Genomic DNA, 26,484 nt, shown 5'->3' with positions numbered 1-26,484 from the left:
ACAATTGCTATCTTTTCAGTAAAAATTTAATAATGTTTTCCATCTCATATAATAGGTACTTTATTAAATACACCTGTTTATTTGCTTTGAGCTCTTAATGCTAGAAGTTTGGAAGCTGTGGAGGAATAAAGTGTGGCTTCTTTTTTTCAAAAGAGCATGTGTTTGACTTCTCTTTCTAGCCATGTGTGATTTTTCTGAGGAACTCTTCTGCTATAATCAGCTAAATCCTACCTAAATTAGAACTTCTTTTTTTATAGTCACACCCGCATCATATGGAAGTTCCTGGGCCAGTGGATGAATCAAAACTGCAGCTGCGGCCTATGCCACAGTCATGGCAATACCAGATCCAAGATGCATCTGCAGTCTATGCCAGAGCTTATGGCAATGCCACATCCTTAACCCACTGAGTGAGATCAGGGATCGAACCCACCCCTCACAGACAACACTGTGGTTCTTAACCCTCTGAGCCACAACAGGAACTCCAGAACATGTGTTTTTTTAAGCATTACTGAGTCTACAAAAGTAAGGGGAATGCCCATAGATCAAGAAAAATCAAAACCAAAAATTTGAAAGGAGAGAGGGAGAAGAGAGAGGAAGAAGAGTTGAAACTAGAGCAGGTAATTGTGAACTGTAAGGCAGTAGACAGTGTTGTCTTGAGGCAGATTCCAGTCACATTGGGATCCAGAGATTAACACTGGGCCCTTTCTGCACAGGGTGAAGGAGCTGGACCTGAAGAGTTCATACTAAGCCATGACCTTGAATGAGACAAAGCAGTCTTCAGCCAGTTCCATGCAGAAGCAAATCCCAATCTTTGTGGGGGGGAATTCTTCCCAAATTCAGGCCCTTGGAATTTCCTTTTTTCTTTTTTAAGGGCTGCACCCATGGCATTTGGAAGTTCCCAGGCTAGGGTTTGAATTAGAGGTATAGTTGCTGGCCTGTGTCACAGCCCCAGCAACGTGGGATCCAAGCTGCGTCTGCACCCTACACCACAGCTCATGGCAGCCCTGGATCCTTAACCCACTGAGTGAGGCCAGGGATCGAACCCGCGTCCTCATGGATACTAGTTGGATTCATTATCACTGAGCCACAACAGGAACTCTGGAATTTCTATTGATAAAATCTACTGAATTTGATTTTCAAATTTTTCAAAACTTGAAAACAAAAACAAAACACAAAAGCCCAGTCACAAAATCTGTCTGGCTAGGTATCCATCTCCCCACTACCCCTTTCAAGTAAAAATACTGAATACAATTCATTTTCTTTTTCTTAAAAGTATTGAAATACTGGAAGGATACATAGTATTTGTCAGGTCAGTATACAGAAGAAGGTAGGAGTTCACGGAGATGATGGAGATGCTGGAGCCACTCAGAGTACGTACAATGACACGCTTGAGCTTTGGTTTCAAAGCCCTGCAAGGAGTGGGGTTCAGTGATAAAACTTATTCTTAGGCACACACAGAGGAAGGAGTGAATCCCATGACATGCTTTTCCTAAGTTGAGACCGCAAGCTTAAGGACTAAAGTTAGAGCAGCGGTAGTGGAAATAGAGTAGATTGAAGCATTTAAGATTTTTTAGAGGAGTGGGAGATAAAGGAGAAGGAATTGTCAAGGACTGTTAGCAGGTTTCTGACTGGGGCCACTAGGGAGGTAATAGTACAGCTTACATGATGGGAAAAACTAAGGAAGAACCAAGCTTCAGTTCAGGTTTTAAACATGTTTTAACAATTTGAAATTCCTTCATGTATGAATAATCATATTTTGGAAATGTTTTATAAATACAGACATCTAAATGCATGGAAATGGAATTGTCTGTAGCATAATCACATGGGATTTACTTTTCCCTTATTTTCCAGAAAATCTGTAAGGTATTAGCTGACATCGGTTCATATAGTTCAGGGGTGTGGGGGCCAAATCTCTGCAGTTTTATTGACCTTTCACTTATGGTTACATAATGGCTGCTGCTGCTCTAGCCATTTTAGTCCAAATGTCAAGAAATACGAAGATGGTAGAACTTTTAAGATCTGAGACAGCATCCTTTAAAGAACTTTCCTGGAAATTCTACCTAACAACGTTCTCTCCTTCATAGGCCATCTCTAGAAGGCTGGGAAATATAACCTTCCAGATGGGCACATTGCAGCTCCAAATGAAATCAAGATTCTAGGAATAACGAAGAGTACTGGATATGAGGGAGGCATTTAGCATTCTCTACCACTGTATGTGTGGTGTACACACGTGTGTAATATTAATGCATTAATAGGGCACTAGCAGGGGAAGAGTGATGAAGAGTGTGGGTAATTTAACAGTATGTACATGTAACAGGATACAGTCATATCCAGTGTCCTTTCTTTCAGTAATCTAACTCCTCTTAGTTTTAGTAGATCAAACATCATCCTGCCACTCAGCAAGAGTACCTGTCTCCCATGTGACAAAATTTAAGCCAGTAGAGTATGTTAGTTAATCGTCAACTTATTTGAAAGTAAGCTGCTTGCCCCTCTACCCCCCGCCCTTTGCTTTCACCCTTCCGCTGGCTACGGAATAGTAATGACCTGGATGCCAAAGCTGGTAGCTACCTCTTTAAGGTTGGCAGGCAGCCTGACCCACGTGGGTCTCTGGATAACACTTTATACTGCCTGCTGCTCTCCGAACTATGACGAGGAAGACTTCTGTCTTATTACAGGACTGTGCTTTGAGATCTTTTGTGGTATCCTGTCTAGTGCAAGTGAATCTACGCTCTTGTTCTGAATGCTTCTCCTTTGTGTGAAACTTTTACCTTGAGACTATAACTGCATTTATGCAACTGTAAATCTACCACAAGCCAACAATAATAGCAAAACAAAAGAATAACACATATATATGACTTATAAATTATTATTTATAAGTGATTTCTTAGAGGTAAAGAAGAGGATCCTAAGTGGTAAAAGAAATATTCCAGCTAGAAGGTAAAAGTCATTTCCTGTTAGGAGACCAGGAAAGGCTTTCCAAATACAGTAACTTGAATTGAGCTTTGTGGGGAAGGATTTAGGTAGACAGAATTATGGAGGGAGCATTCCAAGGGTAAGGAACAAGGGGGGTCAACTTAAGGCATGGCAGGCCACTCACCGGAGATGGATGAATACTCTGGTGGTGATCTGATTCGTAAGAAGTAGAGAAGTGTGATGTAAGGCAGAAAAGAAAGGCAGGAGTCCGTCCGCAAGGGCCTCGTCTGGGAAGTCCATTTTGGAAACGCGAAGTCACGTGAGCAACAGCGTAAGACGTCAGGACCTAGGATTTTCAACCATGGGATTCTCTGGGACCAGGACTGTGGACAGTGAGGAGCCAGCAATCAAGGTCCCAAGGCTGGGAAACGAATGCAATAGAAGCATTCACCTCAAATGAGGCAGCTCGCTGCTCACATGGGTATTCAAGAGGCAAAGTTCAGTCAGATGAGGTGGCATCTGTTATCAGAGGGTCTTACTGGGAAATTTGAGCACATGCCGCAGGAATTTATGATCAAATGTAGAACCACCCATGCTGGTTACTACATGGATAAATCAGTTTGCTTTTGTGGATCATTTGTAAGTTAGTAAAAAGAGAGGCGTTAAATTAGATCACCTCGAAGGCCTCTTATGACTGTAACGATATGATTTTGTAACTTGAATATAGCTTTCCAAAACATATCTTTTATTTAAACTGAACCTCACTATATTTATCACAACATTTAGATTTACAGTTTTAGTATCTTTTCTTCTTAGTTATATTGAGCTTGCATAAACAGATACATTGCTTTCCTGCTATGATTCTGCATTTGACTGATAGTGTGCAGTTTTACTTTTAAATCTGTGTCAACATAACAATGATCATAATTATTCCCAAAGTTTATCGGAAATAAGTTAAATGTTAGGAAGTAAAATTATCTCTCAATAATTCCCAGTTGGATGCATATTAAATTTTCATTTTCTTCACTATCCTTATTAACTTGTTCAGAAACTCACGAAGTTACCACCAGTAATTATGAGGCATCATCTCTGCCTGGAGAAGGTATTGCTCTTGCAATCTTAGAGCAGATAAGCAAACTCTGCTGTCAGCCTTGTTGATTCAACTGTTTATAAAGCCTTTGTTGTATCACATTACTTCTCACTGTTGAGCTGGGCTCACGCCTCAGGAAAATCATTGCCAGTTAATGTGGGGTGACTGTAGAGATTTCTGGACATACTTGGCAGAACACGCACGATTACCTCACACGGACAGCTGTGTCTGATCTCCAGTCGGTTGTACATTTTCTACAGTATTGACACCGATTTTGCTTTTGCCGTGGGGCATCTTGCTGCCTGCACATAGTTAGATGTGGAGTTTTAATGCATTTTCCCCCTTTCTTTAATTTGCACCTTGTTAGTTCGCATGACTTATAGGAAGTGGTTTTAGAAGCTCATACAGATTGTATTTATTCAGAAAAAAACAAATTATCCCTGTGCCTGTGGTAAATACAAAAGTCAAGAATGCAGGTAAATGAAAACAGAAAAGTAGCATGTCCACTTAAAAGAAGCAGTAAAGAGAAATAGTACATGTTGCAAAAAAAAAAATAAGAAATCAACGTTTCAAGCAAACTAATATAAAGCAGTGTTTAAAAAACTAGTTTACATTTTACTAGTTTTATATACAAACTTCAATTTGCAAACTGTATGGGAAATTGTGTTGAAAAATATTGTGCTATAAATATCATGTTCTCACATTTCTTTTTTCACATGGTAAATTATAAGCAAATTGTCTAAATTTCTGTCAGCATTAGTCTGGCACAATGAGCAAAATTTCCCTAGGAATGAAGTTACAGCATGACTGGTAATGTAAGTGTAAAGATGGCCTCATTGACAGTGTTTCACATATTCCATGTGTCTCGTGTAAACCTCCTCTATCAAGACCCAAGCTGAGGAGCTCCCACTGTGGCTCAGGGAGTTAAGAACCGGACATGAACACTTTGTGAGGAAGCAAGTTCGATCCCTGGCCTTGCTCAGTGGGTTAAGGATCTGGCATTGCCTCAAGCCGCAACATGGGTCACAGGTGCTGCTCTGATTCGGTGTGGCTGTGGCTGTGGTGCAGTCCTGCAGCTGCACCTCTGACTCAACCCTCACCCAGGAATTTCCATATGCTGCAGGTGTGGCCTTAAAAGGAAAAAAAGACCCAAGTCAAATCTTAAATATAGGTAGTGTGTCAAGAGCAGCAGAGGAAACCTGTCATGCACAGCGAGAAGCTGCTGTCACAGTGTTTGCCAGGCCAGTACAGTGTTTACAGTCAATTCTTTTTTTTTTTTTTTGCTTTTTAGGGCCATGCCTGTGGCATATGGAGGTTCTCAGGCTAGGAGTCGATTCAGAGCTGCAGCTGCCGGCCACAGCCACAGCAATGCAGGATCCAAGCTGCATCTGCGACCTACACCACAGCTCACAGCAATGCCAGATCCTTAACCCACTGAGCAAGACCAGGGATTGAACCCACATCCTCATGGATCCTAGTCAGGTTCATTAACCGCTGAGCCAAGAAGGGAACTCCTACAGTCAGTTCTTGAACTTTGCCATTCTTCTAGCCATGCATAAAAATACCAAGACAGTGGTATCTAGACTGATTCATTAAGAAACAGTGTCTGAATGTAGGTATGACCATTAAAGCACTATATACATTTTTAACTGGGTGTTTGTTTTCTGTGTATACTGTAATGGACATGTTCCTTTGAGATTACATTTCCGGCTGCACTTTAACCAACGGATAAGTAAAGCATTAATACACTGATTATATGGTGGAGCTATGAGTGGAATGAGAGGCAGAAAAAAGGATGATGCAAATAGGGCTAAACCTGGCATTATCTAGAGAGAAACAAATGAGAAATTATCAGTTACTCTTTCATCATTGACTAACCAGCTGTCCTCTTCACAGTCTTCTGTGACACCGAAGACCATGTGATGGGGTATATATCTCAGTGACTTAAACTGGAGATACTTTCTGATGAAGGCAAAGGACCCGGAAGGGCCTCACTTTATATTATGGGATGAATGAATTAATGTGAACATATTATTATTCTGCTGTGATTTTTTTAAACCTTTCTTAAACTCTAGGACCTTTCTTTGTACCTCCTTTATAACTCGTATCATTATTGAGAGCCACACATAAATTTTATATTTTTAAGTTAGCAAACTTTTATACCCATATTAAATCATTTTATACCCATATTAAATCTGGCTATTCCTCTTTTGATTTGTACTGCTTTGAATTTATTCTTTATTATATTCATCATTAATGCTGAAGAGTGTCAACGAAAATTAGTCAGTCTAAGAAAGAAACAGAAAATTATACTTGAGCCACACTGAGGATTATAAGTTGGGATGAGCATCTTAGAAAGCTCCAAAAACTGTTCAATCCATTAGAAATCAAGACACAGTTATATAACATTTATAAAGTCTTTTGAGACAGAGGGTGTCTATTAAGTGACATATCCTTGGCAGTTCACACGATCAAGATCAAGGTTAAGGAAGCTTAGGCAGTCTCAGTCAGTCCTTGAAATGCATAACATGGAACAGAGACTAAACTTTAAAAACAAAAGGCTTGGTAAATGATGTATAATTGAACCTTAAAAGCCCAGTATTTTGTGAAAAACTGTAAGGTACCTATCAATCTAAATTTCATTTTTATTGCTACAAAGCATTATGAAATAATAACACAGATGTATGTCACACACACAAATAAACTTTAATAAAGTCCTTGCGACAGCTCAGGTCCTGCAACGGCTGCTGTGGTGCGCCTTGGATCCATAGCCTGGGAACTTCCACATGCTGCAGGCTTGACAAATTTTTTATTTTTATTTTTTTACAAAAACTTTAAGAAGTTACTTTAAGCTGTGAATAAACTAAAAATGTTAAGCAACATTTATTTATTTATTTAGCTTTTAAAATAAGTGATATACAACTGTATACTTATTAATAAAAAATTCTGACAGTCTACGGGCATGTGCAGTGTGTAACATCACAACCCGCAAGGGCACTCCCATCCCATGTTTCCATGCGTGGACATATACAGACACATTTATGTATTCATATTTAGAATTTTTTCTAAAATGACTCTGAATGTAATGATTCATTAATTTGTTTTTCTCTTCTAATAGCAAATATTCAGTACATGTTTACAGTGTGCCAGTTACTTTTCTAGGAGGTAGAGAGGTGGAAGGAAGAAAAAGTTACTGCTCTCTTGTCATTTAATCCTAGTGGATAGAGACAGCAGCATAATAGCAAATAATATGTGTGTGTATCTGTGTGTGTGTGTGGAGAGAGAGAGCGCCCATCAGATGTTGGTAGATACTTTGGGAAAAATAAGTGAGACAGAAGGGACATTGGTTTTGTTGTTTGGTTTTGTTCCCCGCCCCGTACAGCAAGGGGATCAAGTTATCCTTACATGTTGCAACTTGAGTATCTAGACATAGTTTTCACTGCTACTCGGCGGGATCTCCTTGTAAATCTATTCTAAGTTGTATCTGATAACCCCAAGCTCCCGATCCCTCCCACTCCCTCCCTCTCCCATCAGGCAGCCCCAAGTCTATTTTCCAAGTCCATGATTTTCTTTTCTGTGGACACGTTCATTTGTGCTGGATATTAGATTTCAGTTATAAGTGATATCATATGGTATTTGTCTTTGTCTTTCTGACTCATTTCACTCAGTATGAGATTCTCTAGTTCCATCCATGTTGCTGCAAATGGCGTTATGTCATTCTTTTTATGGCTGAGTAGTATTCCATTGTGTATATATACCACCTCTTCCTAATCCAATCATCTGTTGATGGACATTTGGGTTGTTTCCATGTTTTGTTTTGTTTTTAATTGAAGTATATTTGACTTACAGTGTTGTACACCAAAGTGATTCAGTTACATATGTATTCAGATTCTTTTCCATTATAGGTTATTGCAAAATACTGAATATAGTTCCCTGTGCTATACAGTAGGACCTTGTTGTTTATTTATTTTATGTATAGTAATCTGTATCTGCCAGTCCTTAAACTCCTAATGTCTCCCTCCCCCTCCCTTGCCTTTACCCTTTGGTAACCATAAATTTGTTTTCTATGTCTGTATGTCTGTTTCTATTTTGTAAATAAGTTAATTTGTATCATTTTTTAGACTCCATATATGTAATACTCCCATATTTGTCTTTGATTTACTTCACTTAGAATAATACTCTCTGGGTCCATCCATGTTGCTACATTATTTCATTCTTTTTTTGTGGCTGAGTAATATTTCTCTGTGTGTGTGTATTACATCTTTATCCATTAGTCTGTGGATGGACACTTAGGTTGCTTCCATGTTTTGGCTGTTGTAAATAGTTCTGCAATGAACCTTGGAGTTCATGAATCTTTTCAAATTACTGTTTTCTCTGGATATATGCCCAGGAGTGGGATTTCTGGATTATATGGTAGCTCTAGTCTTAACTTTTTAAGGAACCTACACAGTGAAGTCTCATAGTGGCTGCACCAATTTACATTTCATCACCAGTGGAGGGGGGTTCCCTTTTCTCCACACTCTCTCCAGCGTTTATTATTTGTAGACTTTTTGATGATGACCATTCTGACTGGTATGAGGTGATACCTTATTGTAGTTTTGATTTATATTTCTCTAATAATTAGCCATGTTGAGCATCTTTTCATGTGCCTTTTGACCATCTGGATGTCTTCTTTGGAGAAATGTCTTTTTAGTTCTCCTGTTTATTTTTTGATTGAGGGTTTTTTTTTTAATTGAGCTGTATGAGCTCTTGGTATATTTTGAAAATCCCTTGTTAGTGGCATTATTTGCAAATATTTTCTCCCTGTCTGTAGATTATCTTCTCATTTTGTTTATGATTTCATTTGCTATGCAAAAGTTTATAAGTTTCATTAGAGCCCATTGTTTATTTTTCCTTTTATTTCTTTTGCCTTAGGAGGCTTACCTAGGAAAACTACAATTTATGTCAGAGAATGCGGAGTTTTATGGTGTCATGTCTTATATTTGTCTTTAAATATAAGTTTATTTTTGTGTAGGGTGTGGGGTAGTGTTCTAACTCATTGATCTACATGTGGCCGTCCAGCTTTCTGAACACCGGTTCCTAAAGAAACCATCCTGTGTCCATTTATGTTCTTGCCTCCCTTGTTGAAGATTAATTGATTATAGGTGTTTATTTGATCATGGGTTTATTTCTGGGCTCTCTGTTCTGTTTCAGTGATCTGTAAGTCTCTTTTTGTGCCAGTGCTATGCTATTTTGATTACTTGATTACTGTACCTTTTTATATTATCTGACATCTAGGTGGGTTATTCCTCCAGCTTTGTCCTTTTTCCTCAGGATTGCTTTGGCAATCTGAGTCTTCTGTGCGTCCATGTAAATTTTAGGATTGTTTGTTCTAGTTCTTTGAAAGTTATCATGGGTAATTTGATAGAGATCACATTAAAGCCATAGATTACTTCAGATAGTGTGGTCTTTTTGACAATATTAGTTCTTCAGTCTCAGAGCATGGGATAGCTTTTTGTTTCTTTAAATCATCTTCAGTTTTCTTTATCAATGATTTATAGTTCTCAGCATGTAAGTATTTTACCTCCTTGGTCAAGTTTATTCCTAAGTTTTGTTTTGTTTTTGTGGTGTGATTTTAAAAGGGCTTGGTTTTTTACTTTCATTTTTCGATATTTCATTGTTAGTGTAAAGAAATATGACAGAAAAGAAATATAAATCTTGTAACCTGCTACCTTGCTGAATTCACTTATCAGTTTTAGTAGTTTTTATATGGAGTCTTTAGGGTTTTCTATGTAGAGTATCATGTCATCTGCATATAATGACAGTTTTACCTCTTTCCTTCCAATCTGAATACTTTGTATTTCTTTTTCTAGTCTGATTTCTGTGTCTGGGACTTCCAATACTATCTTGAGTAAAATTGGTGAGAGTGGACATCCTTGTCTTATTCTGTATTTCAGCAGGAACGCTTTCAGCTTTTCATTGTTGAATATTATGTTGGTTGTGGGTTTGTCATAAGTAGTTTTTATTATGTTGAGTTATATTCCCTCTGTACCCACTTTGGTGAGGGTATTTAGCATGAATGGATATTGAATTTTCTCATGCTTTTTTCTGCATCTATTAAGATGATCATGTGGTTTTGGTTTTTGTTGATATGGTATATCACATTGGTCGATTTGCATATGTTGAACCATCCTTGTCCACTTAACTACAGCCCAGGAAGCAGTATTTCAGAGCTTTATGAAATACTGCCCCAAAGAGGAAAGGGGGGGGGGGTATATCTAGATATAAGTCATGAAGGTGAAGGGGGAGGTGTGCTTGTGGCCATGCACAGATTTTACGCAAGTTTGCTGCCGTGAAGGTTACTACTAGTCACAGACATCCGTCATCATCAAGGATTTTAGTATTTTTCTAAATATGAGAAGATGTAAGAACTGGGCTCAGAAAATCTCCTAAAAAAATATCTAACCATCTGAAGACCTGCTCTTGCAGTTTTCCCAGAGCACAGAGTGCCTCACTCCTGGTCTACAGCCTGAGCTCTGCTCACAGGCGCTGCAGGTCAGCAGCTGCAGTGGCTCATGTTTTATTCCATGTAGAGGCTGATGGCAAGTGCCAAGCTTCAGTTCACAGTTAGCATATGTAGATTTGCTAGATATGCTTTCTACACAACGAAATAGTCCTTGGAATGGCTGTGTCATATTCTACTTAGCTTCTCCTGTATCGGTTGACATTTGATTTATAATTTTTTTTTCCCATACCAATGAGAAATGACTCCTTTCTCAGATAGTATATTTTCAGATTCTCTTCTGTTCCTTTAATCAGTTGGTTCCTGTGATAATACTATACTGTTTTAATTGCTATAGTTTATTGGAACTTTTGAAATCAGTAGAACAAGTCCCCCAAAGTTCTTGTGTTTCCAAATTTTCTTAGCTAACCTCATGCATTTTTCTCTTTCACAAGAGTATTACATGGAGTGCCTGCTGTGGCTCAGCAGTAATGAACTCGACTAATTTTTGATCCTTGGCCTCTCTCAGTGGGTTAAGGATCCGGTGTTACTGTGAGCTATGGTGTAGGTCACAGATGTGGCTTGATCCCACATTGCTGTGGCATAGACCAGCAGCTGCAGCTCTGATTCAGCCCCTAGCCTAGGAACCTGCATATGCTGCAGGTGCAGCCCTAAAAAGCAAAAAAAAAAAAAAAAAGTTTTACTTATCTATTTACTTATTTTTAAAAGGAGAGATTTCATTCAGGGAGGGCTTGCTGACTGCAGCACACTTACTGACTGGGCTCAGCAGTGGAAGCCAGGACATTCAGTATTAACTGTATAATATGGTGAATAATGCTGTAACTGCTCAACTCGGATTGGGGCTGTCTTTCAATTAAAATCACAGACTTGGTGTGAGGACTTACTGAAGTTGAAGTTCTTTGTGTCTCAGCCCTGAAGGAATTCAGCGAGAGGTAAAGTAAGAAGCAAGACGCAGATTTATTGACAGAGTGTGGGCCACATCCCAGAAGGTGAGAGGCCCTGACATACAGGGTGGTGATTTTTTATGGTCTAGGTAATTTCATAGGGTAATTACTGGGAGAATTATTCTCTTTTGGGGGAAGGGGTGGGGATTTCCAGGAATTGGGCCGCCCTCCACTTTTAGGACCGTCATGCTTTGTCTTGGAACTGCCGTGGTGTCAGCGGGTGTGTCATTTAGCTAATGTGTGACAGTGAGTGTGTAACAAAGTTCAAGGTCCATTGGAAGTCGGAATCGCCTGCCATCTTGGACCTAGTTGGTTCTAACCAGTTTTTGTCATATCCTCAAGGACTATGTCATTTTTTTAAAGGCTGTTCCTGCCCCCTTCCCTCTTGTTTCAATGCCAGATAGGAATAAGGCTTTTATTTCATATTTTGCTAGAGCTCTTTATAATAATTCTGGTGTGGACGTAAAAAGCATAGACCATCTTTCAGGGAAGGAGATAATTAATATTAAAAATTCTTACTTAATGTTAACAACGTGAAACCATTTTAAAATTTGAAAATGAGATGTTTTATTTGGAATTAAAGTATATGTGGTTTAAAATGTAAATTCATATGAAAAGTTGCAAGATGTTTTATGCTTAAAAAGAATAATTTTTAAATTATCTGTTTCTTTATAATGTTTGGATCTTAGTAACATTGCTGTCCAGATTCATAGTAAAAGCTGATTTCAATGATTTGTGTGTCAAATGGGCTTTAGAGTCAGATTGTTAATATCCATAAAAAAACTGTCAGGATTTTTTTTTTTTTTTTTAGGGCTGCACCTGTGGCATATGGAAGTTCCCAGCTAGGGGTTGAATCAGAACTACAGCTGCTGGCCTATGCCACAGCCACAGCAACACAGGGTCCGAGCCATGTCTGTGACCAACCTACACCACAGCTCATGGCAATGCTGGGTCCTTAACCCACTGTTTGAGGCCAGGGATACAACCTGCATCCTCATGGATACTAGTCGGGTTCATAACCTGCTGAGCCACGATGGGAACTCCTCTTTTGGGATTTTAATTGACATGCATTGAACTTAAAGAGCATTATGGAGGAGTTCCCGTTGTGGCGCAGCAGAAACTAATCCTACTAGTATGCATGAAGATGAGGTTCAATCCCTGGCCTAGCTCAGTGGGTCAGGGATCTGGCATTGCCATGAGCTGTGGTGTAGGTTGCAGATGAGGCTCTGATTTCACATTGCTGTGGCTGTGGCTGTGGCTGTGATCTATAGCTCTGATTTAACCCCTAGCCTTAAAAAAAAAAAAAAAACCATTTGGAAAGAAATCATATCTTTCTGTCTTTCCTCTTTGTAACATAACTTATCTCTTTATTTGGTGATTGTTTCAGATATTTATGTTAATCTTGCCTAGTTTTAGTTAGGTTTATTTCAAAGATTTCGCTGTTGGTTTTTTTTTTTTTTTTCCTTTCTTGTGTAAGGAATATTTCTTTGGTACCTGACACATGCTAGTTGCTATTCTAGGGACCAGGGCTACAAAATTGAATAAAACAGAGCCTTTGTCCTCATTAGTTTATATTCTAATAAGAATATAAAGAAAAGAAAAACAAGTAGATATGCCATGTCTACTTGTAACAGGAGAAAAATAGAAAAATTAAAAAATGGAAAAATAAATAAGTAGATATGTGATGTCCACTTATAACAGGCTATAAACAGGAAAAAAATTAAACAGGGAGAGGAAGGTAATGTATGTGAAGATCAAAGCAAAATCTTTCAAAAATCACTTCATTTTTTTTTTTTGTCTTTCAGTAATGGTTGTTGTGGTTTTAAGTAAGATATTTTAAAACCTTCTATGTATGATAGTATACATCAAGATTGTTAACTTAGCTGATAAAATTTTATGTCTGTGATGGCATAATACCTGCTTATTTTTCCTAAATAAAATTGTGTCATTTTTTCATTTAGGTCTAAAGAAATTTTAAAAGCATGTATTTTCAACACAGAATGAGGACATGTAGATAATCTTGATCCGCCACTGTAATTCTCTTGATTCATTTCAGCAAAGTTCTGTAGTGGGAACTAGAGGATGTAGGATGAGTGAGCTGCTCTCTTTCCCCATAGGGAGCTCATGATCTGGTGAGGAATTGAGAAGCAATTACATAGAACTTTCATGCATGTCTGAGAGTAATATATTCATGGCCCATAGATCTTAATCAGCGATGAATGTGAATTACTGAAAAATGAATGAAAGAAGTATTGAGTGATGAATGTATAAACCAAATGCCATTCAAACTACGAGAGAGAGTACTTTTTCAGGACGAAGGGAGAAAGGAAAACCCTCTAAAAGAGGTGACACTTGGTCTTCATTTAGAAAGAGGAATGAGACAGGGAAGGACATCTTGAGAAGTCTGTGGAGAAGAGGCACAGAGCCAGAACCTGTGTTCTAAGTAAGGCAAGTTCCCGTGAGTATGTGGCAGCCAGTAAGTTGGGGGAGAGGGTGAAAATATGGAAAATGAATCGTAAGAATAAATAATAAATTTTCTTTAAAAATAAAAATGGCTGAAAAAACAAATTCAGGCCAGATTATGAGAGATATGAGTGCTGTACTAAGGTCTCTAAATATTATTCAATAGAAAGCAAAGTACACTTTTTTCCATAAAAATATTTCTGAATGTCTAATGTAAAAGAGATGCATTTATTCATTTACATTTCTGAGAAGTAGTAATATTTGGCATAATAGAAAGTAGGTTGGCATGGAGCTAGATCAGAGGCAGGGAGACTATTTAGGAAACGGTTGTAAAGGTCCAAAGTAAAGATACTTTAGAAAAGAGCAATAGGAGGAGGTAACAATTTACCAGGACTTGTCAGAGATAAAAACCAACTGACATGATGACCGGTGGTAGGGAAATGTGAGTTGGGTGGGGTTGAGGGTGGTGGTGAAGGCCAAAGACTGTGGCGAGGTTTTAGGACGGCTGATTGCATAATGATATATCGCTACCTGGGAAGGTCAAATTTGTGGGCTAGGGAAATGAGGTTTAGTTTTGCGTATTTTAATTTTAGAAATGTTCAGAAGATAGCTTAAAATTCTTACCTCAAAATCCAGAAAGAAGCTGAGACTGGAGACAACATGGGAATTAAATTTGAAGGAGTAGACACAATGGCCCAGAAACTGGAGTGATGCAGCTGTAAGGCAAAAGTTGCTAGCAACTGCCAGAAGCTAGGAGGAGGCAAGGAGAGATTCTTTCTTAGAGCGTTCAGAGTGAGCCTGACACAGCTGAGACCTTGATCTCAGACTTTCAACCTCCGGAACTGTGAGAGAATACATTTCGGTTGATTTCAGCCACCCATCGTGTGGCCATTCGTCATGGTAGTCCTAGGAGAGTAATACAGGAATCATCAGTATCTTTTGCGGTATGGCTAAGATTGCCTAGGGCAAGAGTTTGGGTAGAGTAGACAGAGCAAGGGTTGCAGACTGGCACTCACTGGCAGGGAGTGTCTAACACTAATTTTAAGCAGTCTTATTACCCACATGGTACTTGCGAAAGCAGCAAGATCAGGTAAATGTGATGCTTGATTACCATACAGATTTTTACTTCCTATTGTATTCTGCCTAGCCACTTACTTGGGTACCACCTGAAGGCATTTATGTTCCTTTATTCAAAGAAAGTATAAAAAAGGGGCATGAGGAGTGGGAAGATTACGCCTTAAGAACAGTTAAGAGGAGACTGCTGCAGCTTCAGAAAACTTCAAGGTGATTCCACAACCAGTGGGTGTCCAGAGGAGTAAGTCTCTAACGGGATTTCACAGCCCTGAGCCGAGGCTGGCAGTTTGTGTAAGCTGCCCTAATATGTTACAGTTCTTAGATGTTTTGGACGGAGATTTGGGGAGCCTTGTGCCTTGAATAGGACAGGACTGCCCTTCTGCTGTCCTTCACCCTGTCGTGTAGCGCTGGAGAGGCGGCTTTCCTACACACGGATTACAAGCACCTGCTGCGGGCCTTCACTCTGGGGCAGGGAGTAGCTTTAGGAGCCTTAAGAAAAGCAGTAACCGCCTCCACCACCATCAGCTTCATCAGCACAAGTTTCACCCTCATCAGCACCATCTTCCTCGCGCCTCCGTTTCTCCAGCGACAGCCCCGGGTGCTGAGTAGGTGACTGCCCCCTTTCCTGCTCCCACACACGCTATCATTTGGAATCAAGAGGGAGCCCAGGAACTCTGTGTGTCCCTGTCTGCATCTTCCTTTCATCGCCAGGAACCAATCGACAGGCCGAGAACTCTGTTCCCCTGAACAATTCCCTCCCCTCCAAGCGGGACAGCCAGAGCTTCATCTCCGTCGCTCGTCTCCGCAAAGACCAAGCCCCTCAAGCCTTCGACCCCGTTCACGTCCGCCCTCACCAGAGCCCCAGGCCTCCCACAGCGGTCCTGACCTCCGCGACTCTCGTCGCATGTCTACAGGGCCTTTATTCTGCCTAGTCTTCCACCTTCCCGCAATTCCAAGTTTGTCTGGAATTCAGTCATTAGTCATGCATTGCTCTGAGTGCCGCTATCTGTAGTCTGTTCTCTGAAAATGCCTCTACTGTGTTGTCTAGTCAAAACTTAGCTCTTTCCTAAGAAAGCACACTTCCCATGCTCATCAAGGCCTGTATTTTTCTCTCTCACATCTTTCGTATGAGGTAATTAGCCTCCTCATTGCTGTTTCAAGATTGTATTTATCGTCTAATGCTATTTGAGAAATCACCACAAAACTGAATGGCTTAGAGACAGAAGAAATTTTTATGATCTGATAGTTTCTGTGGGTCAAGAATTTGAGAGTGACTGGGGCATGGATTTCATATTATTAGATTTTTTCCTGGAAATAATATACCCCTTCCATTATAATATATTTTCCAGAAATACTCTTCCCATTTCAATCTAATATTAAATAGCAATTTTTATGCATCAGTTTTCTTAAATTATTGTTAGTGGAGGAAATATCTATTTTCAGGCAAGTCAACCTGCTTTTTTCCTGGCAGCATAAGGTGAATTACAGAGCAGTGATGGTGCACTAATTACACTTTTCATTACAAACTCATTGCTTGTTTCTTAAATAGGATTCCTTTCATGTTCTGGAGTAGGTTGACTTTCGTCTCCTCTTTCCACTGTTAGAAGATTGTTTTGTAGGTATTTGATTGAGATATTAGAAGCTGACAAATTGCTAGTTAATTATTTTAAGTTGTAAAATATTCTGGTATTATGTTTTTGGAGATTAACTATATCCTATTGGAAGTTCTTTTGTTTGTTTGCTTGTTTATTAAGTCTTCCCCCAATACTTTCATGGCTTGCTTCCCCTTTTAAGTCTGCTCAAATACCATGTCCTCAAAGAAGACATCTGTATTAATTAGTACAGAACTATTATTCCACTAGTGTGCCCTGATGGAAAGTTCTTGGGATACTGCTTCCTTTATGTTACTCAACACAGTTATCATCTGTTTATTCCAGTGTGATGTACAAAATTTGCCATATTTCCAGAATCCTAAGCTACAGAAACAGTTTGGGAAGCATTCAATTAAGATAAAGATTTAGGTAGAAAATAGATTCAAACCCAAAGTAACAGTGACTTCAACAAGACAGATGGATATTTCTATTTCAGTCCAGAGGTAGGCAGAGCTAGTAAGGGAACTCTGCACAAAAATGCCTTCCCAGAATCCAGATGCCTCTATTTTGTTGCTCCTCTGTCTGCTGCTCTTGTTTATATAATACTCGTTGGTTTGCCAACACGACCACATTCCAGACAGGGGAGAGATGAAGTGGGGTGGAATGTGTTGGGGAAAGAGCATCCCACCCACCCACCCCTTTGAGTATTTGTACACATCGATTTCTGCCTACATCCAGTTAGCCAAAACTTAATTCCTGGCTGTCCTGGTGGCTGTATGGGAGTCTGGGGATTGCAGTCTTTAATCTGAGCAGTTGAATAGCCAGCTAAAAATTGAGTTCTCTGTTACTACAAGGAAGAAGGAGAGACCGGATGGGGGAAGGAAAAGAACTAGTTGTTTTATTGGTTAGCGCTTTTCCTAAACGCTCTCAATAAAATAGCACAGCCCATCTCTCAAGCCCCTTACCTCTTATAGTAAAGTTTAGGTGTTTCTCTTCAGTTATAAGAAAAAAAATTAAACTACTTAGAGTAACCCTTTCATTTAGCAATAATCATGTTTCAGTTAAATCGTAAAGCCTTCAGTAAAACTCAAACCACTGTTTCAGGGCATCTTGGAAGTTGACAGAGGAAGTAGTCCAGGGTCCCTAGGACCTGAACAGGCTTCAAGGGCTCCATGAGTCCTGTGCACTTGTAAGTGAAATTGTTTATATAGCCTGAGAGCATGGCCTCTGGAGTCAGTCTTCCTGGGCGTAAATTCCAACTCTGCCATGTGTTAGATTTGCAACTTAGGCAGTTTTCTTCACCTCCCTGTGCTCAGTTTTTCTCTCTGAAACATGAGAATAATAGTATACTTATTTCATAGAATTGCTGTGGGGACTAGTTAACACATTTGAAGCTCTTATTAGCGTTTAAAGCTAATTAATACATTCAAAGCTCTTATAATAGTGCCTAACAATATTAACTATTTTATAAATACCAATATTATTATTATTTATATTCTTGGGGCATGGTCCATATCTTCCATCTGATTATCAGGAGGGGAATATGATAAATCTTAATACCTGGAAAAAATCACTATCACACGTTTATGATCTACGTGAAATTTAAATTTTCTCTCTTTTAATCAAAAACCATCTGACCTTTCATAGCACAAGTTGACTTGGTAGAATCTACCTCAACAGTATTTTCTTTTAAAGCATTTTCTTGTTTTCTACCTTCTGTTTTACTTTTTAACCTAATAGGAAATTTATATTTATCTCAGTTTTCTTTTAATTGTCATAGTTTTGATAAAACTTAAGCTCTTATTTTCTAGGCTTAATTTAAATTAGAAATTGGTTTTTTTTCTTTCCTTTTCGAAAACATTGTGTAACTAATCATTGTACACAAGGGGCTTAAACATCAGCAAGTTGCATATGTAACTCTGTAAATGAGTTGGCAGAAGATATGTGTGATTAAGTAGTGAATGTTGATTTTGCTGTTGTTGTTACTTGAACCATAAATGCAATTGAACCATACTGAATCACAGTTGAAAATATTATAGCCTGTTAATATAGTGAAAAAAGAAGAACCCATACAGCTGTTCTTTTTCTGAAAAGTGAGCATTGTGGCTAGAAAAAAAAAAAATTTGATGCTTCAACATTTTTAGGAGTGAATTAATTTTGTTCTTAATAAATTGCCAGATGTCACATTCAATGAATCCTTTTATTAGAAAGTCAGGTCAGCAATAAATGCCCAGTATCTCATTACTTATCTGTTATAGTTACACTGAACATGAAAAGTATTTCCATATTAAATTGCTTTTGCTAAATCTTTGTGAAATAGTTTTTGCAAATTGGTTGATATTAGACCTGTAGCTTAAATACAAAACAGCTGTTGTTGAGAAAATACCATTTTCATAACATTAATATGCTTTCAATTAACATCCTGGAATGAACTGTTAAACATTACCACTTCCATGTTTAACTACTGTTTGACTTTCTCAGTGACTGATTTGCTTCTCTAATAGCTTATTTACTTTAACTAAAAGAGGAAGAATATTATTTAAATAATCCATATTTTTTCCCATCTACAGAATGTACCCAAGAAAAGTGGGGATTTCCAATGTGCCACTATTTGAAGGAAGGGAGATGGTGCTGTGGCCGTAATGCCAGAATGTCAGCATGTTTGGTATGATTTTTTTTTTTTTTCCTGAACTAAGAGCTTTATCCAGATGTCACAGAATTTATTTATTTTTTTTTGGCTGCATTAAATGCCTTATTTTGCAGAGTGTCATTATTAATGCTTTGTGTATTGCAAATTATGAGGAAAAATGGCTTGCCCTTCCAACATTATTCATTCTACATGGAGTGTGGTAATGATTTATAGTTAAACCATAATTCTCTATTATAGTACTTAATTTCATATATATAATTACTTTAATTATCATATAAAATCTACCAACAACCAAGTCTTAGACACAGAATTACTTCAGTGCTTTATTCACAGCCCGTGGCATATTTGTGTGTGTTTGTAGCAGATCATTTGGTCTCCTAATGTTTTGTAAAATGGGAAAAATATTATTAAGCTACCTGGGATATGAAGTAACTATGTAGGTAAGTGAAACCTTTATTAAAGTGCCTGACTGGGCTAGTGTCCTTAGACCTAGAACATGGTGTTATGTTTATTTAAAAAGGGCTTATATCTGGAATCTAATATACGGCACAAATGAACTTGGACAACAGACGTGTGGCTGCCAAGGGGGGGGGGGGGTGGGATGGATCGGGAATTTGGGGTTAATAGATACAAACTATTGCCATTGGAATGGATAAGCAATGAGATCCTGCTGTGTAGCACTGGGACTATGTCTAGTCACTTATGATGGAGCATGAGAATGTGAGAAAAAAGAATGTATACATGTATGTGTAACTGGATCACCTCGCTGTACAGTAGAAAACTGACAGGACACTGTAAACCAGCTATAATGGAAAAAATAAAAATCGTTATAAAAAAAAGATGAATAAGTCACCAAAAATAAATAAATAAATAAATAAATAAATAAATAAATAAAAAGGAGCAGATGCAAGTTAAAACAGTGTAAATGGATTTTTGTCATCATAAATTTAAAATAGTTTTTAAAATTTATCTAACCCCAAGATAAATCATCATGTGGTCATCTCTATGCCACTAACACAGCAATATAAAAATAGCACAACAGTATATCTAAGAATTAACTTAGAAATCTGTTTGTGCTCCAATAATGATTTCCTTCTTTTAAGTCCTTTTAAAATACCTTTCTGGAAATGTGTCTTGTTCTTTCACTGTATCTGTAAATGATACTTGTTTAGAGTCTTATTAGAATGGCAGGTCATTCTTGGAAGGATTTGTTTTCCAGAATGCTGTTAGCTTATACCCCTAGGCAAGAAATTGAAATAGTCTTTTCTAGGGAATCGGAGTAGTCTAAAAGAAAAAACTGAAGATGATGGCGTTAGGAGTTTCCCAGTGAAACAGGATCTTTTTGATGAGGCACTTAATTAGTAGTCCTCAAGCACAGGCTTAAATCAGGTTTATCATACCCACATTTTAATTATCAACAGATAGCCAAGAATCACTAGTTGTCTAAGACAGTCTAACATGAAAGAATAGAGATCAGATAAATAGAAAAGAAGCAACATGGAGGAAATGGATACTATCCAAAATAAAATAAACTATTAATATCTCTTATAAATATAAAAGTATATTATATCCACAAGAGAAAAATGTTTTCTCTAAAAATAATCAAGGAAATTAAAAGATATTCCATGCTCCTGGTTGGGAAAAATTAGTATTGTAAAAATGGCCATACTACCCAAAGCAATCTACAGATTCAATGCAATCCCTATTTTCACAGACTAGAACAAACAATGCAAAAGTTTATATGGAACCACAAAAGACCCAGAACTGCCAAAGCAATCCTGAGGAACAAAAACCAAGCAGGAGGCATAACTCTCCCAGACTTCAGGCAATATTACGAAGCCACAGTCATCAAAACAGTGTGGTACTGGTACCAAAACAGACAGACAGACCAATGGAACAGAGCAGAGAACCCAGAAATAAACCCAGATGCCTGTGGTTAGTTAATCTTTGACAAAGGAGGCAAGAACATAAGATGAGAAAAAGACAGTCTTTTCAGCAAGAATTGCTGGGAAACCTGCACAGCTACGTGTAAATCAATGAAGCTAGAACACACCCTCATACCATGCACCAAAATAAACTCAAAATGGCTTAAAGACTTAAACATAAGACAAGACACCATCGAACTCCTGGAAGAGAACATAGGCAAACGATTCTCTGACATCAACCTTACAAATGTTTTCTCAGGTCAGTCTCCCAAAGCAACAGAAATAAGAGCAAAAATAAACCAGTGGGATCTAATCTAACTGACAAGCTTCTGCATGGCAAAGGAAACCAAAAAGAAAACGAAAAAACAACTTACAGAATGGGAGAAAATAGTTTCAAATGATGCAACTGACAAGGGCCTAATCTCTAGACTATACAAACAACTTCTACAACTCAACAGCAAAAAAGCCAACAACCCAGTGGAAAAATGGGTGAAAGATCTGAGTAGACGTTTCTCCAAGGAAGATGTACAGATGGCCAAAATCACATGAAAAAATGCTAAACATCAGTGATTATGAGAGAAACGCAAATCAAAACTACTATGAGGAGTTCTTGTCGTGGCTCATTGGTTAACGAATCCGACTAGGAGCCATGAGATTGCAGATTTGATCCCTGGCCTTCCTCACTGGGTTAACGATCCGGCGTTGCCGAGAGCTGTGGTGTAGGTCGCTGATGTGGCTTGGATCCCATGCTGCTGTGGTGTAGGCCAGCGGCTACAGCTCCAATTAGACCCCTAGCCTGGGAACCTCCACATGCCACGGGAGCGGCCCAAGAAATGGCAAAAAAAAAAAAAAAAAAAAAGGCAGAAAGACAAAAAAACAAAAAAACAAAAAACTACCATGAGATACCACCTCACAGCAGTCAGAACAGCCATCATATAAGTCCACAAATAACAAATGCTGGAGGGGGTGTGGAGAAAAGGGAACCCTCCTGCACTGTTGTTGGGAATGAAAGTTGATACAACCACTATGGAGAACAGTATGGAGGTACCTTAGAAATCTATACATAGAACTACCATATGACTCAGCAATCCCACTCCTGGGCCTATATCTGGACAAAACTTTCCTTAAAAAAAAAAGACACATGCACCTGCCTGTTCATTGCAGCACTATTCACAATAGCCAAGATATGGAAACATATGTCCATTAACAGATGATTGGATTAGGAAGATGTGGTGTATATACACAATGGAATACTACTCAGCCATAAAAAAGAATGAAATAATGTCATTTGCAGTAACATGGATGAAACTAGAGACTCATACTGAGTGAAGTAAGTCAGAGAAAAATACCATATGATATCACTTATATCTGGAGTCTAATATACGGTACAAATGAGCTTTTCCACAGAAAAGAAACTCATGGACTTGGAGATTAGACTTGTGGTTGCCAAGAGGGAAGGGGAGGGAGTGGGATGGATGGGGAGCTTGAGGTTAATAAATGTAGACTATTGCCTTTGGAATGGATGAGCAATGAGATCCTGCTGTGTAGCACTGGGAACTATGTCTAGTCACTTATGATGGCGCATGAGAATGTGAGAAAATAGAATGTGTACATTTTGTGTTACTGGGTCACCATGCTGTACAGTAGAAAAAAAATTATATTGGGGAAATAACAATTTAAAAAAATAAACATTCAACAAACCAAAAAGAAGACTTTTTGAAAAATAAATTCCAAAATAGGGAATTTGTTAGTCATGCTGCATTTAACTTTACCTGACCAATGTCAGATTGCCTTTCTTCTTAGCTCTCTCCATGACTTTGCTCATGGCTTCTTTTTTTGCTGTTAGAATAATTTTGAAAAGTCTAAGGAACAAGTATTTTAGTGCATCTAAGGAACATTTCTTTTACTGCATCTTGTTTTGTTGCCTTTTGCTCCATAATTGACCTTTTTCACAAATATTTGAAGCTGAAGAGGTTGAGAAAGAGAAAGACCTTTCTGATGATACTTCAGGTAAATTGTTAAGGGTATTACCTGGGAGGCAAAAATAACTTACAGTTACATTGGTGCAATCTTGTCGGCATACTTTTAGCCTGAAAAAGTTGCAAAATATTTCGATTAAATATGCAAAAAAACTGCTTATACCTACTTCTCATCTATTTTGACAGCAACATTTATCATTTGTACTTCTAAAATAAACTCAGCAGCAGCAGCACATACCTAAGGTAGTCCTTTGTACTTAATATTTTTATTGATACCAAATAATTTATTTGGACCCCGTTGTTTCTTTATGAATTCAACTTTTTAGCAAAGCAGGTAACACAAAAATTTAATCTGAAATGAGTACAACAAGTACTGTAAATGAACACTCAGTGTCTTCTTCAATAATATACTTGTTTGGGGCCTGTTTCCATTTAATTTCATATGCAAATTATATAATTGCTGTCGTCTCTGTCCCTAACACTCTGGCTCTGCATATTCCCTGAAGGCGTCCTTGAAGTCAATGGGAAAATTATATATTTTTCTTTAAACAATTCTGTGAAGCAGACTTTTATACCAGGGACTCATTGTCTCACTAAATCTTCACAATGTGGGGGACTGAAAAGTAAATTGGGAACCAAAAAACAAGTTTTTAGTTCCTGCTCACCTGCTGACTAGCAGCTTGTAACGTTGGGGGAATGACAGTGTCCTGATCTTGTGCATCTGCAAAGTTTGCGCGTAGGGCGGTCTGTAAGTAATCTGTCAGTGTTAAAGTGACTTGATGCAGCTGTATCTAAAAAGAGTTATTTGGGATCTAAAAATGATGCAAATGAAAACAGAAATGTTACAAAACAGAAATAGACTCAGACATAGGAAAGAAACTTAGGGTTGCCAAAGGAGAAAGGGTGGGAGAGGAATAAATTAGGAGCTTGGAATTAAAATGTACACCCTACAAAATAGTCTACAAGGACCCACTATACAGCATAGGGAACGATACTCAATATTCTGTAATAACCTATAATGGAAAGGAATCTAAAAAAAATATGTCTATATATATATATATATATATATATACATATGTATGTATGTATAACACAGTCACTTTGCTGTACACTTGAAACTTACACAGCATCATAAATCAACTGTATTTCAGTAAAACCTTAAAAACAAAGTACTTTTTTTTTTTTTTGTCTTTTTGCTATTTCTTTGGGCCGCTCCCTCGGCATATGGAGGTTCCCAGGCTAGGGGTCGAATCGGAGCTGTAGCCACTGGCCTACGCCAGAGCCACAGCAACGCAGGATCCGAGCCGCGTCTGCAACCTACACCACAGCTCACGGCAATGGCAACACCGGATCGTTAACCCACTGAGCAAGGGCAGGGACCGAACCCGCAACCTCATGGTTCCCAGTCGGATTCGTTAACCACTGCGCCACAACGGGAACTCCCAAGGTAAATTTTTTTAGGGCTGCACCTGTGGCATATGGAAGTTCCCAAGCTAGGGGTCAAGTCGGAGCCACAGCTGCTGGCCGACAGCACAACCACAGCAACACCAAATCTAAGCCCCATCTGAGACCTACACCACAGCTCACAGCAGTGCTGGATCCTTAACTCACTGAGTGAGGCCAGGGATCACACCTGCAGCCTCATGGATACTAGTTGGGTTTGTAACCCACTGAGCCACAAATAGGAACTCCCCTAAAAAATGCTGTTTATGAAGACCTAGCCATCTGAAACAAGTATAAGTATTTTAAATTTGAGTAGAAAGTATATGCAGATCTGTTATATTTTACGAATTTCTTTGTTTGAAATATTTTCTTTCTTTTTTTTTCTTTTTTTTTCTTTTTCATTTCTTTTTAAAGCCACACCAGTGGCATATGGAAGTTCCCAGCCTAGGTATTGAATTGGAGCTGCAGCTGCTGGCCTACGCCACAGCCACAGCTGTGCTGGGATCTGAGCCACATCTGTGACCTGTACTGCAGCTTGTGGCAACTCCAGATCCTTAACTCACTGAGCAAGGCCAGAGATCAAACCCCATTTCACAGACACTATGTTGGGTCCTTAACCTGCTGAGCCACGATAGGAACTTGGATATATTTTCTTTTCTTTTCTTTTTAATTAAAGTATAGTTGATTTACAATGTTGTGCCAATTTCCACTGTATACAAAGTGACCCAGTCATACATATATGTACATTTCTTTTCTTATATTATCTTCCATCACTGTCTATCCCAAGAGACTGAATATAGTCTCCTGTGCTATACAATAGGACCTCGTTGTTTATCCATCCTGAATGTAATAGTTTGCATCTACTGAGCCTAACTCCAGTCCATCCCACTCCCTCTCACCTCCCCCTTGAAAACCACAGTTGTGCTCTCTCTGGCTCAAAGTCTGTTTCTGCTTTGTAGATAGGTTCATTTGTGCCATATTTTAGATTCTACGTATTAGTGATATCATATGGTATTTGTTCTTCTCTTTCTGACTGACTTGATTTAGTATGATAATCTTTAGTTGTATCCATGTTGCTGCAAATGGCATTATTTCATTCCTTTTTATGGTTGAGTAGTATTCCATTGTATATTTGTACATCATCTTAATCCATTCATCTATCGGTGGACATTTGGTTGTTGCCATGTCCTGACTACTGTTGAAATATTTTCTAATTAAAATTTTAAAATAAAACTTTGGTGAAAATATTAAAATCTAATTCAGTTATAAAACAGCGTAAGTATGGAAATATATGTCTCTAAAAAATCCAGAAGTTTCAGAAGGCTTTATTCCATTTTTAAGTTATAAGAAATCTTTCATGTATGTTGTGTTATGAGTGCTTATTAGAAATATTAGGAGATATTTTATTAAAGTATTTTGAATTTTAAATAAATATAAGTGTAAAACCAGCGACACATAAAATTGCAAAAATATGTGTTTCACTTGTGGCATCTTGATCATATGTGATTTTGATTTGAATTTTCAGACCATGCAGACCAAAAATATGTGTACTTTATAAACTAAGATTTCAACTGTAATCTGTTCAGTATAATCTTGTTTAATAAAAGATGAAATTATGTGTTTATAAAAATGGAAGAAAATAAATTTAAAAGTAGTATATAAATATTTACATATAGTAGTTTTGGATTTAATTGATTTGTCTTAGCTACAATAAAAGTGAGCCAAGAATATGTCATTTTATTTTGTTTCTGTTTTCTAATCCCTTCTGAAATTCAAGGAGTGTATACAGTTGGGTGTGTGTGTTTGGGTACATGACGCACATCCATAAATCAGCTCTAAGTTATCTGGCGTACGGCTAACATTCCTTAATGAGATTAACACTTTTAAGTGTATAAATTTATATGTTCTC

The 26,484-nt window shown here is 38.2% G+C and overlaps 1 protein-coding gene across 7 annotated transcripts in view; it reads left to right on the top strand.

Annotated features, from left to right (window-relative positions):
* The window catches only part of METTL25 (methyltransferase like 25), a 130,591-nt gene that overhangs the window by 40,427 nt on the left and 63,680 nt on the right, over positions 1-26,484 (top strand). For all 7 annotated transcript variants that reach the window (XR_007135975.1, XR_007135976.1, XM_047788352.1 and 4 more), the window contains exon 6: positions 19,149-19,243. Coding sequence is in view for 5 of the 7 variants with exons in the window: in XM_047788352.1 (XP_047644308.1) it covers positions 19,149-19,243 (95 nt within the window). In the remaining 2 variants the exon portion in view is untranslated. The remainder of the gene's footprint in view (positions 1-19,148; positions 19,244-26,484) is intronic.

Source organism: Phacochoerus africanus, chromosome 7 (genome assembly GCF_016906955.1).
Source record: "Phacochoerus africanus isolate WHEZ1 chromosome 7, ROS_Pafr_v1, whole genome shotgun sequence".
Classification (NCBI taxonomy): domain Eukaryota; kingdom Metazoa; phylum Chordata; class Mammalia; order Artiodactyla; family Suidae; genus Phacochoerus; species Phacochoerus africanus.
The sequence above is the reverse complement of the archived record's forward strand: the minus strand, read 5'-3'. Positions and strand labels throughout refer to the sequence as shown.